This window comes from Squalius cephalus (assembly GCF_949319135.1).
Source record: "Squalius cephalus genome assembly, chromosome: 8".
NCBI lineage: Eukaryota > Metazoa > Chordata > Actinopteri > Cypriniformes > Leuciscidae > Squalius > Squalius cephalus.
The window spans coordinates 14173888-14188739 of record NC_137129.1 but is presented as its reverse complement, the minus strand read 5'-3'; the positions used below and the strand labels follow the sequence as shown (position 1 = coordinate 14188739).

Here is a 14852-nt window from a genome sequence, read left to right as displayed (position 1 = left end):
GTTTCTGATCTGTCGGTTCACAATCAATTGTATAATCTTCGTCAAGGAAATTCATCGGTGAGTTAATTTGCCTTACAGTTCAGAACCCTTGCCGCATCCAGCGGTTGGAATGAAACCGCTCTGATCACCGCCTTTCGACATGGCCTGAACCCTAACATCCGCCATCTGCTGGTCGTGTATGAGGACAGCATGGGATTAAAGAATCTAATCCAGAAGTCCATCCGCATCTCTCAACGTCTCTCAGCTTGTGATCAGTCTGCACCCACTGTAAGTTCTCCGCCCACGGACAGTTCCAACCCTCCTCCAGCACCTATTCCCATGGAAGTCGACTCCACGCATCTCTCATCCTCTGAACGCCAGCGCAAAATTCTGCATCACCTCTGTCTTTACTGTGGATCGGATAAACACTTCCTCAGTACCTGTCCCGTTCGTCCACCGCGTCCGGCGGTAAGTTCTATTCAGATAACCCCTACGATTGAATCATTAAACCGTAACAAAGTACATATCCTGACGTCTTCTGTGTGTCTCCCAGCGCAAGCTCTCATCGACTCCGGGTCAGCGGGGAACTTTATTTCCACCCAGTGTCTCGAGAAGCTGAATGTTCGCCGTCGACGCTTTGCCCAAGATCTTCCCATACAAACGATTCAAGGCAAGCCACTGGGACGAGGTCGTGTTCGTCACTTCACTCCCACTTTAATTCTTCGTATCGGCTGTTTGCATTCAGAGGAGATATCATTTATGGTGCTGGAGGAGTCCACCGCGGATATCATCCTGGGACGCCCATGGTTAATACAACATCAGCCAACACTCCACTGGGAATCCGGAGAGGTTCTTCGTTGGGGTGAAGATTGTCACGTATCCTGTCTTAGTTCTATCAAGAAAACTCGACCTTCAGCTCGTTCCAAGTCATCCATGGGTGAGTTCAGTTTCCCTGTCTGTTCTACCTCGGTGGAAAGCCCCGAGCCACAGATTCAAGTCGAGATCCCAGTGGAGTACCGGGCGTTCCAGTATGTTTTCAGTAAGGTCCTGGCAACGAAGTTACCCCCTCACCCGGCCATGGGACTGTGCTATCGACTTGCTACCCGGAGCCATCCTTCCCAAGGGCCGCATTTATCCTCTGTCCATCCCGGAACAGAAGGCCATGGAGGAGTACGTTGAGGAAGCCCTGGAGCAGCAGTTCATTTGACCATCTACCTCCCCTGCCGCTTCGAGTTTCTTCTTCGTGGCCAAGAAGGACGGAGGCTTGCGGCCGTGCATCGATTATCGTCAACTGAACTCCCAAACCATAAAGTTCCGTTATCCCCTTCCTCTGGTCCCAGCTGCCCTGGAACAGCTTCGTGGTGCGAGCATCTTTTCTAAACTGGATCTTCGAAGTGCTTACAACTTGATTCATATTCAACGAGGGGACGAGTGGAAGACCACCTTCGTGACCCCCTCAGGCCACTACGAATACCGGGTTATGCCCTTCGGACTGTCCAACGCTCCTGCAGTATTCCAGGGCTATATGAACGAGGTCCTTCGTGAGTTTCTCAACCGGTTCGTAGTGGTCTACATTGACGACATACTCATCTACTCTTCTTCCATGTCCGAGCACCGTCATCACGTCATTCAAGTTCTGGAGAAACTGAGAGAGCACCGATTATACTTGAAGTTGGAGAAGTGCGAATTCCATATATCTACCGTGCAATTCCTGGGTTACATCATCAATCAACACGGCATCCAAATGGACCAGAGGAAGGTGGAAACCATTCAGAACTGGCCACAACCCTCTACAGTAAAGGATCTCCAAAGATTCCTGGGCTTCGCAAACTTCTATAGACGATTCATCCAAAACTACAGTCAGATCAGTGCTCCTCTCACATCTGCTCTCAAGGGCCGGCCCAAGTCTTTGTCCTTATCCCCCGGTGCTATTCAAGCATTCCAGCATCTGAAGGACGCCTTCACCACAGCTCCTATCCTCGTCCATCCAGATCCTGATTTTCCATTTGTGGTTGAGGTGGACGCCTCTTCCACCGGGGTAGGAGCTGTCCTCTCTCAGCGGCAGGGTGAGTCACGTAAACTCCTTCCATGTGCCTTCTTCTCCAAAAAGCTGTCCCCGGCGGAGCGGAATTATGACATCGGTAACCGGGAACTGCTGGCCATCAAACTGGCCCTGGAGGAGTGGAGACACTGGCTGGAGGGAGCTAACCACCAGTTTGAGGTAATTACGCATCGCAACCTCGAATACCTCAGAAAAGCCAAAAGACTGAACCCTCGTCAGGCCCGCTGGGCTCTCTTCTTTACCCGGTTTGATTTTGTAGTGTCGTACCGACCTGGAAGCAAGAACTGTAAGGCGGACGCACTCTCCCGGCTTCATCACGCATCTCAAGCCAACCCTCATCCTGAGCCCATTCTCCCTCCAGCCATGATCCTCAGTCCCATCCTCTGGGACATCGACCAGCAGATCACCCAGGAGGTAGCACGCCAACCCGCTCCGCCGGGAGGTCCAGAAGGGCGACTCTAAGTACCTCCACATCTTCGGACACCCCTTCGGGACTCAGCTCACACCGTTCCGGGCTCTGGACATCCGGGTAGCAAGCGTACCCTCTCGCTCCTAAGTCAACGGTACTGGTGGCCATCCATCTCCCAGGATGTGTCCAGATTCGTCCGCGGATGCTCAGTCTGTGCCATAACCAACACCCCGAGGAGACTTCCTGAAGGCAAGCTAGTGCCATTACCTCTTCCTCGGCGACCATGGTCCCATTTAAGCATAGACTTCATGACTGATCTACCCAATTCAGAAGGCTTCACCTGCGTATTCGTCATTGTGGACCGGTTCTCCAAGGGGTGTAAACTAATTCCTCTACCTGGTCTTCCCACAGCCTTTGAATCCGCCGAAGCTCTCTTCAACCATGTCTTCAGGAATTTCGGCATCCCTGAGGACATGGTCTCGGACAGGGGACCCCAATTCATCTCCCGGGTATGGCATGCCTTTAAGCTCCTCGGGGTCACTGTCAGCCTCTCTTCTGGTTATCACCCTCAGACTAATGGACAGACTGAGCGGAAGATCCAGGAGATAGGAAGATATCTGCGTTCATACAGCCACCAGTACCAGGACAGCTGGAGCCGCTACCTCCCCTGGGCAGAATACGCTCAGAACTCCCTGCGGCAAAACACCACCAGGCTCACCCCCTTCCAATGTTTCCTCGGATATCAACCTCCACTCTTTCCCTGGTCGGGTGAGCCCTCGGAGGTTCCAGCTGTCGACTTCTGGTTCCATCAGAGCGAGAGGGTATGGGACTCAGCTCACGTGCACCTCCAACAGGCTGTTCGGAGGCACAAAGAACATGCGGACCGTCGTCGTCTTGATGCACCTCAGTATCAACCTGGACAGAAGGTATGGCTATCAACTCGAGACATCCGCCTCCGACTGCCTTGCCGTAAGCTGAGTCCTCGATTAATTGGACCATTCACCATCCAGAGGCAGTTGAATGAAGTCACTTACAGGCTCAACCTTCCTCCCCAGTATCGGATTTCCCCTTCTTTCCATGTCTCTTTGCTCAAACCCTTCACTGACCCTGTCATTCCTGTTCCCTCAGATGGCTCTTCCTTGGACGTACCTCCTCCTCCCGTTCCTGTAGAAGAGGAACGAGTCTACCGTGTCCACACCATCTTGGACTCCAGGCGGCGAGGTCCCCGTCTGGAATACCTGGTGGACTGGGAGGACTACGGGCCAGAGGAACGTTCTTGGGTTCTTCGTGACGACATCCTGGATCCTGCCCTGTTGTCCCAGTTCCACGAAGACCATCCTGACCGTCCAGCACCCAGAGGTCGGGGTCGACCTCGCCGCCGGCAGCGCTCTTCTCAGGCGTCAGGAGCCGCCTCGGGAGGGGGGGGTACTGTCAGGATTCCATCTCCACCACCACGCTCATCTTCACCTCCGCCCACTCATTCTCTCTCTCCGCCCATTCATCAAGTCACCCGTTCACTCTCCCCTGACTACTGATCACCGTCACCTGTGTCCCATCACCAGCATTCCCCATATAACCCACAGTCACCCTTCACTCAGTGTCTGGTCTCGTCATTACATGACCCACAGACTCCCGAACACTTACCTGGATACCTACCTGCCATTCATCCTCTCCGATCCGTCCTGCCTGCCATCCTGTTCTGCCTTCAGCCCGATATCATCTGCAAAGAGAAAGAAAGAGAAAGACATTACCAACCAGCTAAGCATCCACTGTTATTCTGTGTTGCTGTTACTCACCTTCTGTCTGCATCTCCGCACTATCTGCAATAAAAGCATTAACCTTACCATCTTGTCTGCATCCTCTGTGATCCCTGACACATTTGTATTCAATGTTAATGGAAAAATGCCATATTTTACTTGATGGTTACACAACATGGCATTTTTAAATTTATTAAATCAAAACAGTATTCGTTTATTTTTTAAACGGTTGCCTTGTAAACATGCCTTGTTCATCTTTTTATTTTTTTTATTGTGGACACTCATTGACCCATTTAGTGATGAAAACTGCAAAGGCAAATCCTCTACTACAAAAGCACTTCGGAGGCTCCATTAGCACAGCTGCTCCAGTGTTCTCTATATTCATAATCATTGCATTCCAGTCAGGGATAATAAACATGGTTTAGGGTGACTGAAAGCGCTGCCAAGCCCCCTCCCTTTATGCTTGGCAGGGTCAGGCCCATTCAGCACGCATCGGGAGTGCAGCGTAAGTGTACTACCTTAATTAAAGTCTCCCCCTTAATGGGAATGTCTCTTCTACTGAATGGAAATAGGAAATTCAATAGAGCATCTAGAGGACATGAAAAATACAAGGGAAGCTAGTTGTCCATTGACAGGACAGGACTCATCTGTTCCGGTGGGGAGACCGGATGGAGTCACATTTGCCAGATTGCTGTATTTTTAATGAATGCCCAGCATTTGCGATTTTGCTTGAGCGTCTTAAGTGGTCAATAATGCTCAGTTTATGCAGGAAAAACACTTGAATTTCTTGTACTTGCTAATTAACAGGATATATATCTCACAGAGAATATATATTATTTTGAAGGAGGTCAAGATCAACCAAAGGACCCTGTTGAATGAAATTTCGGTGTTGGATTTCTTTTAATCATCTGTCAAATTGTAAATATGATCACTTATAAAGGAACAGCTTTCCTCAACAAACCACATGATTTGAGACAATATTCAATATGGAACACAGGAAGCCCAACTAAGCAGAGCGAGATGGAGCTGAAGGTTATTTTGAGTTTAAAAAAAAAAGGCATTACTTGATAGAGGACAACTGTAATAATAATAAAAAAAAACTACTATGAGTCAAAATAATTAAAATGGACAAGGAAAAATACCGCATGACGGAAAATAATTTTAGCATGCTAGTACCAGTGTCAAAACCAGAATAATCTGGAATTTTTACTGGGTTTGAAAATACCCAGACATGAATTACAAGAGCATATGCATGCCCACTATAACCAAGATAAATTGAAGAAGGAATTTTAAAGAACATACATAAAAATAGCAAGAAATAATTAAAAAATAAATAATAATTGCATGCATGTGGCACTTTAAGTGTCGGACTGTGCTTAGAATATATGGAAAGTGCATATTTACAATATAATTGCTCTACAGCTTGCTAAGGTTTGTTTGCTCACTTCATATGCTGATTTGTATCCACTATAGATACATGGTCATATCTACTGTGGATCTTCTCTAACATTCTGGATATATAAACTAAAGCCTCTTTAGCCTAAAGGACAAGGGCATTTACATTAAGCATAGCTGAAATATCTTTAGACTTCAGTTTACGGTAAATGTTTAGTCATGCTTGGGAGGTCAGGAAGACGTAGCATTATGTCTAAGTAATGTATAAGTTATGATGATGTTTTTTTCTAAATTTACTTTAGCAAAGTCTTATGGGGGGGGGGGGGGGGGAGCATTTTAGCCAAAAGCAAATTCACATTTTGAAGCAATCTCTGAAAGTCTTGACTGCTGACATCAAAAATATTAAATATTGAGAACTCTGAAGTTTGCGCCGAAGAAGCAAAAACAGGGTTAAAGCTTTATAAAATAGGGTTAAAGAGGTTTAAAGCTAAAACTGCACTCCTGCTTCACATCACAAAACTCGGCGGTAAGCCGGTGGTCTAACGTCTTTTTCTTACAAGGTGAAACATTTATTCACCTTCTAGTCAGTGTTTTATTCATGACACGGCGAAACAACAGAACACAAATCTAAGACAGATTACGAGAGCTTCATTCAAACACAAACTGACCTGTCCTCCCACACACTGTGTCTGCACACTATCGCAATAACACTTGTACAAATAGATGCTCCAAAGCAACAGCCTTACTACTGCCATTATGATCACCAATATTTGATAAAGCGCTTATTACATACTAAAATGTTCTGTGTCGAGGTCTGTAAATTTTATAACACGATCTGCTTGTAAAATATAAATGCAATCAATCCAAATGTCAAATTAAATGTTGGACTAATGCTTCTATCTGTCACAGGTATTCAGTGTTTTTATGTTCTGCTGAATTTAGGACTGTTATGTTTAAGTTAGTCATGTACTTTTAGTTTGCATCCTTTCTCTTCCTGTGTTTTCTTCCGGTTAATCTGTTTCCTTGGTTACTCGTGATTTATACCTGTGTATTTCTATCCCTCAGTTCCCGATCATGTTTCTTAGTCCTCCTGTATTACTTTGGTTTTGGTATTTTGGTTTTGTTTAATAAGGTACTATTTGCACTTAACTTAACTCTCCTCCTTTGCCACACCACTAATGATAAAAAAAGGATTATTTGATTATTATGGCTGATGCATAAACCTCATTAAACTTAAAGTCTGCGTGAACCGGAAGTTGCAAACGACTTTTCTCCAGTGTTGTGATGTATTTACCAGTGAAACGGAATATTGAACAGAGGGCAGGGTTTTACTCAAGCGCTCCTCCTCTCCATCTCTCGCTCATAACAGACTAACGGTTTGAGGGGAGTGGTTAAGCGTTTTCAACCCAAGCCGTCAAACCTACATCATCAGAGAAGGAACGCCATTCCAGATCGGAAGTAACTTTTCAGACTTTGATTAAAGATTACGACGGCAAACTATTTGTTTCTGTGTATTAACTTGCACAGATTAATTTTTCACCACAAGACTAGTAATATGCGCTAACAAAGTAAATAGGGTCAATTCTGATTTCAGTTGGACTTTAATAAAACTTCTTGTATATGTTCAAACGTTTGGGGTCAGAAAGTTTTTTTTTTTTTTAAGAAATTAATACTTTTATTCAGCAAGGGCACATTAAATTGATCAAGTGTGAGATTAAATAGATTAATAATGTTACAAAAGACTTATTTAAAATACATGCTGTTCTTTTCTTTTTATTAACTTTCTATCAATCAAAGAATCCTGAAAGAATTTCACAGTTGTCACAAAAATATTTAAGCAGTAATGTATTCAACATTGTTAAGAAGAAATTCTTGAACAGCAAATCAGCATATTAGAATGATATCTGAAGGATCACGTGACACCGAAGACTGGAATGACATTACATTAGTGTTTCTGATCAAAACATTAAAACATCTTACCAACTCCAAAGTTTTGAATCATAAGCTCTGTCCATTGGCTATTGGTTTCGACCTGCAAGACATGACAAACAACATATAAGTAGTAGTAAAATAAACAAACCATTTGATAATGCAATTGCTCTCTGCACGCTTCAGTTTCAATTCATGCTGTCTCACTTATAGTTGATATACAGTTCTAATGAGAACGACAATGTTAAAGATGTGGAAACGCATTGGTTTTTCAGATTCTTCAAAATGAACAAAACATTTTTTATATTAAAACCCAGGAAATGAGTCTCATTACCCATTTTCTACTGGATGATTTCAGCTGACTTTCAAACAAACTGAACTGAACTTGTACATTTTTTGGAGTATTTTTGGAGTAATCCGTTTTGTGCATTGAAATGGGTTGTTTATATGATGGCTGTGCATTGCTAAAACTACATGGGATATATAGATTGTGTTTATAAAAAGAAATAATTGGCGCCTCTTATTTTGCTTTAACAACATAAGCAGAGTAATTCAACCTGCAATCTTCAAACATTTTTGGTAAGTCTACCAGGAGAATAAAAAACACAACCATTGTTGAAAGAAAAATGAGGTCTACTTGTGCTCTTTTAGGGTGAACTGACCATTAGGGCTATTATTTTCTTTCTCTTTCAACGTCTCTAACTTTGCAGTCAGAACTGCAGAGTGGTCTGACTTCTAATGCATGTTGGGGTAAAACTAAGAAGTGTTGTGTTCTTGGAAACAAGAAGATAGCATGTCTGAATAATCAGATGGATTCATACGCAAGCACATGCCATTTCTGACTGTTGGTGTTGAGTTCTATAAAAGAAAAGATAATGAATATATCTTATTTTCTCTCTTCCATTCATTATCTATCTCTTATTCAGACACACTTCTCCTTATACTCTTCTCTTGTACCTTCCATCATCCGTGAGAGTGATTGAGAGTTCATATTTCTGAGTAAACAATTTCAATATAAAATGGTATATGAAGCGAAAGTTCAAGGACCATCAGCCTACTGTACACTAAAAACAGATCTGAAAGAGCTTTTTCTGATTTGACACCAAATTGGTGTAGTAACCTAATGCAATCCAGTTAATTTAGTCATATTACAAATATTTTTGATGAACAAAACCTGCATGACCAAACATTACAGCAAAATGTTCAACCTGGATTCCCAATATTTGCTATCTATAAACAGATAGTGTCAAACATTTGGCTACAAATGATTTCTGAACAGCTGCGGGACAAAATATCAATTACATCTTCTCATCAGCATAAACTAAAATCAAACAGGTTGTGTACAAGCCACTTTAATAAGTAAATGTCCACGACCCTCACGCTGCTGCTGCTGGGGTTGTTTCAGTTGTGTAAGGCATTAGCAAGAAATAACATTTGCATTTGATATTAACACATGATTAAATAAAGAGACATCATTGTCGCTGATAAAGGCACTCGAGGTATGAAGTGCTATTCGGTCTGTAAAGACACTGAGACAAAAGTCCTTTCTCATGGAAATCAGTCATGTCTCCACTTCCTCCGTGGGTCATCCACCTCCGAGTGTCCTCTCCCTGCTTTTCATTAAAAACACGAATTTAACCCTGTGCATCTGACTACACTGCCTCCATTAGAGATGCAATGGTTTAAAAATTGCACGCAAGTTTTGTGGGCTTATTATTACTTTTTATACTGTGGGATTATTATTATTATACTATTATTATATTAAGTGTCTTTAACTACTAACCACTAAGATTTAAATGAATCATTTGATACAATGCACTTCTTCTGTAGCCTACATGTTTTTACATTGTACTTATATTTAAAAAAATACCTGCATGTAATTATAGCATGTGAGTGATTTCTGTAATTACATCTTTAATTACATTGTTTACCCTTTTCTTACACCTTTACCCACCCATAACCCTAATCATACACCAAACCTGTCTAACTTTACTCATATCCCATATTGATAGCAGCAATTAACCTGAAAACAATAAGTAGCCTATTTTTAAAATGTAATTTAAAATGTAACATCCAGAACATTTTAACCTTAAAAGGATAAACTCAAAAGCCATGAACAGACCACAAAAAGTGGTTATTAAAAAGAAAGAGCGAGGATGCTTTTAAAAAAAGAGTTTCATTCTTTTGAAAACAAGAGATGTGTTGAGCTGTTAGTTTCGGAGAGCCCGAAACATAGGCAATCTCTCGTGGCTCTTGCAATTCCTTGAAGAATTCAGTTGTGATTCGCACCCCGAATTCAAAATCTTTTGTTAGTTTATATAACACGGGAGAAAAAACAAAGGTTTCGGCTTCTTCAGTGTTTAATTCCTCTCATATGTGCTTTTTTTTTCTATTTCCAAGACCCTTCTGAAGTTGCTCACCTCCTTTGACGCAAAAGAATCGTGTTAAACGAGCCATCTGCATTCATGTTTGCACAGTTGTAGACGGAACTTCGTAAAATATGCGTCGAATGAGTCAATCATAACGTCACCTGTCTGCAGTCTACATACTGATCAGCACACGTCCATAAAGTCACGGACTGTCCGAACCAGGACTATTTCAACTTTAGATACTTCCTCTAGCAATGTGAGCGAAATATTAAAGAGGAGAGCTCTTCGTCATTGTGCGTTTTAAAGCAATCTGACTAATACATTTATTTGTTTTATCGATTTTAAGCGTCGGAAGGAACCTGTCACCTCCCTGTTGCATTGCTATAAAGCCGAGCGTGCGAGTCAGTACGGTCACGGAGACGCGCATCGGACGCGCGCATTAAAGAACTGTGTTATACGTGGAGAAAACTGTTCACGCACAGCTGAAAGAACACTGAACAACATACACGAACAATACGACTTGAATCGACGTTTACCTTGCGTTTTATACTTTAAAGTGCTTTGGGAAAGGAAAAGGAAAGTTACTGGGTGAAACATGAAATTTCTCTTACCGGCTGTAGTCCTTTTTCTTGTTTTGTGCCAAGTTTTTGGAGAAGAATTGGGTCCAAAAGAAGACCTTGATTATTGGACAGGCAACAATCAGGTACAGGTGAGTTTTTAATGTTTGACTGTTGTCTAAACATGTCTTTTAGACTAAATAAAAGCTACTGTAACTATTTGACACTTTTATGGCTGGTTTTATTAGCCAAAACAACAACAAAAAACATTCTTATCAAGCAGTCTCATCATATTGACTATATTATGTTAGTATATTCTATTGATAACTGTTAAAAAAATCTTATCTGTAAAGGAAATTATATTGAATTATGCTACTTTTTATTATTAAAGCTCAGCTTCATAGAGTGATTATGTGATTATTAACAGAAAATGTCACAATTGACATTCCAGTGAGCAAATTACATTGTAATTACTAATAAAGTTATGTGTAATAATAATGTGCAACATTATGTAAAAACATTTTGTTATAATTTTACATTGTTATTATCGATTCGGTAGGACGTAGCCACATATTCAGGATTGAGGAGGACCAAAAGCAATAATTTATAAATGAACCATTAAATACATAGAACATGGCACATACAATAAAAATTTTATCAGCTGTATTCATTGGATTTCACTGGGTAGTTAGAAAGGATTCAAGTACAATATGCACAGGTCGCTGTCCAGTGCTGAATTACCCAATGCTCATATTGCTTGTTTGAATGGAGCACACGTTTCTCATTTGACATTGCGGGTTGGAAGAGAGCCAAGCACTTATGTCTCTCATGGTTTTTGTGTCTATAAACTGCATCTTTGCAACTGCTGTACCTAGTAAAGTATTTCTGTGCTCAAAAACTGTGGTGAAAAATTATGAAATTTGGTGAATTCTGTATTGGGATGCATTGGTGAGTTATAAAATACTAATTGTATCAACATCTGCAAGGGTTCCAGTGATATTATAATGTGAGGAGTGGCATCTGTATGCTGGTGGTCTAATGTTCCACTAATCAAATCATCTCTTGCAGGATGAGTGGCTTCAGTCGGATCCCTTCAGAGAGATACTAAGACGTATGACGAGGAAACCCCGACCTCATCAGTTCATTGGTCTGATGGGAAAACGGTCCTCTGGTAAGACCACAGTCCTATATCTCATGCATATCATTAAAAAAAAATCAGATGTTGATAATACGTTTTAACTAGAATGCAGCAAATGACAAAAAAATGCTTTTGACCTATAACTGACATCTCTTTCATTCTTCCACCCCCACAGCAAATGCACAGATTACACGAAAAAGTAAGTGATCTCAAAAACACTCCCCCATACAATGCATATATTATTTGATAAATGCTTACATTTGCCTAAAAGCAATGACACTTGAGGAGAGATTTACATATATAATTATCCAACAACATTTTCAGTGTTTTTTTTTTTTTTCTCACATGAAGAAAAAGGTTTTTAGAACTCTAGAAGAGAGAAGAGAAATCTTTACAAATCCTTGAACTTTGCAGGTTTTATAGTCACATTCACAGCTTATTAAATGGAATCTTAAGAATGTTAGCAACACATGCTTCTTTTTAATGGAAGCTCACAACCTCAAGGTCTTTTTCTCAGTAGAATAAAAACAATTTTAACATCCTTCAACCGCACTCTAGGCTTTAACAATATAGCAGAACTGTACATATGTGTGTATGTATGTATGTATACATGTATATATATATAACCCTTAATTGTCTTTCAGGGCATAAAATCAATTCTTTTGTGGGGCTGATGGGTAAAAGAAGCCAAGAGGAGCCAGGTAGGAACGGCAAAACCTCTCAGTTAGTTTTAGGCTAGCTGTATTTTATCAATGATAGAAATAGTTATAACACTAATAAAAACTAGTAGCTTTAAAATTGAGATATGAGTTATGTGTAACCCCAACCTTCTCTTTTCACAGAATCGTATGAATGGGGAACAGTACAAATCTACGACAAAAGACGTTAATGGCTAAAATGGATCATCGTCACATCCGCGTCCTTACGGATCATTTCATTATGTGATACTCATTTTTATTTTTTTTATTCTGGTCAGAAATAAACATTCTTATTTCACATTGTGAAATAAGGCCACACCTGTGCCAGTTTATTTATGTCAGACATTTTAAAATGGTTCAGCTGTGATCAAACGTGTTTGTCACAACATAATTCCCGATGTTGTGGAGCATTAAAGCAAAGCGTTGTCCTTTCTAAGGTACTCAGAGATTTGTGCTGAAAATGTCAATTTTAGTGCCTCATAGTGTTTTCACCATGACTGATGATGTTATAATACAGACAGTCCGGGTGTGATGTCATCCTGCGCATGTCTTGTCACTGCTACGAGCAAAGGTTTTGCTATCTTGATATCTCTGTGTGATTGTAGCTTGATATTAAAAATATTTTCTTTATTGGTGGAACTTTTAATTCCTTGTATTGTTGAATGTGTGGCGTATCACGGTCTAAAGGTGCTTTCACAATGGCACACTCACTCCACCTACAGGCTATTAGATATATTTTAACCATCAAGTATTCTTTTAAACCAGGCTTGTTGAACTGTATTAACATAACACAACTCGACTGGTTTTTTTGAAGAAACCCCTTTTCAGTATCATGACCAGATCTTTTAATGCAATCACTCCAGCATCTGTAGCACATTAAACTTCTTTAATCACTCAATCCGTTTCTTTTCTCTAATTGAAAATCCACTTTCCACTGACACTTTCTTTCAGTAATGGTGCACCAAAGAAAATACAAATACGACATTGAGTTTATAAAAATAATAATAAACATAATTTCTTAACCCTTAATATTAGTTTCACATCTCAATATTAAGCCAGCAGTAAAGGATAAACAGTGAACCCTACTTTAACCAGTGCCATTCATTCATCTCAGAGACTAACAGTCTCAAAATTATTATATATTGTTTTGGAATAAATAACTGCTTAAAAGCAGTTTAACTAGCCAACTAATTATTCATTTCAATTAGCTGACTCTACGCACACAAATACACTCACTAAAGGGACGGACCCACTGAAGGAACCTGGGATAAGTGCATAGCTCAATTGCACAGTGGTAACAGATATTATCCAGCCCAGATATTACAACAACAACAAAACAAAAAAAATAGTAACTTAAACTAATAATTTATTCCTGAACCAAAAAACAAAAACATTACTGTTCAAAAGTTTGTACGATTCTTTTTAATTCAGCTTTGCCATCACATATTAAATTAAAAATACATATATTTAAATAGAAAGTAGTCATTTTAAATTGATGTACATTATAATATTAATATTTTACATTATTACTGTTTTTCCTGTGTCTTTGATCAAATGCATTGCCTTAGTGAGCATAAGAGACTTTTTTCAAAAACATTTTAAACCTAACCGGCCTCAAACTCTTGAACAGTGTTATATCACTATCTATCTATCTATCTATCTATCTATCTATCTATCTATCTATCTATCTATCTATCTATCTATCTATCTATCTATCTATCTATCTATCTATCTATCTATCTATCTTTCTATCTATCTATCTATCTATCTATCTATCTATCTATCTATCTATCTATCTATCCTCCATAAAAAGGTGTGAAAAAACAAACATGAGTCTAATGGAGTATGCAAGAAAGCTTGAAGGCCTGAAAAGTTGACAGGGCCTCCATTTTTATCTTTTGAACTATTGCATGAGCTGAAGAAATCACACTAACCTGTGAAAAACTGACTCTTTAGGAGACTAAACCCAGCCTTACAACAAATTTTAGTAAACTAAACAGAGAAAGTGGAAGCAATAAAATATGGTAATGTTTAAACCAGCTTCATGTGGGAGGCATGCATGCTATAGTGATTGTATTGTTTAGCCAAGGTCTGAAGTCTGATGTGATTACTGGTCTTTATCAGGCTTGTAGATGGACAGGGTTCTGGCCGAGGGGTCTGTGGCCTTGATCCAGCAAGGCATCTAATAATGTGGCGTCCACTCGTAGCAGCCGGGGAAATTTTTCTCAAAGATCATTCACCTGAAAGGGAAAAGATAAATTCAAGAAAGAGAGGAAGAGGAAGAGGCTTTAAAGCGCTGTGCCATGTGCATGTACATGTGCAGTACCTCAGACTATTATGCAGTTATCTATAAAGGCACGTCTCTGCGGAGATGGCTAGGCTCAGAAAGCACTATAGTTTATTAATAAATAATTAAAATGTGTTCTTTTTTCTCCCAACACATCCATAATCATTACTTTTACCAGTGCTTTGCAGCAAGCTTTATGCACGAGCTTGAGCGCAGAATATGCTATATCCCGCCTATAGCTATTTAGGCTATTAAAGTATGGTTTAGTAGGC

At 40.4% G+C, this 14852-nt stretch overlaps 1 protein-coding gene across 2 annotated transcripts; it reads left to right on the top strand.

Annotated features, from left to right (window-relative positions):
• The first annotated feature begins 10038 nt into the window (after positions 1–10038).
• tac1 (tachykinin precursor 1) lies at positions 10039–13189 on the top strand. 2 transcript variants are annotated; one of them, XM_079879067.1, is made up of 5 exons: positions 10039–10609; positions 11526–11628; positions 11771–11794; positions 12240–12296; positions 12438–13189. In XM_079879067.1, the coding sequence occupies exons 1-5, from the start codon at positions 10496–10498 to the stop codon at positions 12482–12484; spliced, it is 345 nt and encodes a 114-aa protein (XP_079735193.1). In that variant the 5' UTR covers positions 10039–10495; the 3' UTR covers positions 12485–13189. The 2 variants fall into 2 exon arrangements, with proteins under 2 accessions (XP_079735193.1, XP_079735194.1); XM_079879068.1 differs by having other exon boundaries at positions 10082–10603.
• Positions 13190–14852: the final 1663 nt, after the last annotated feature.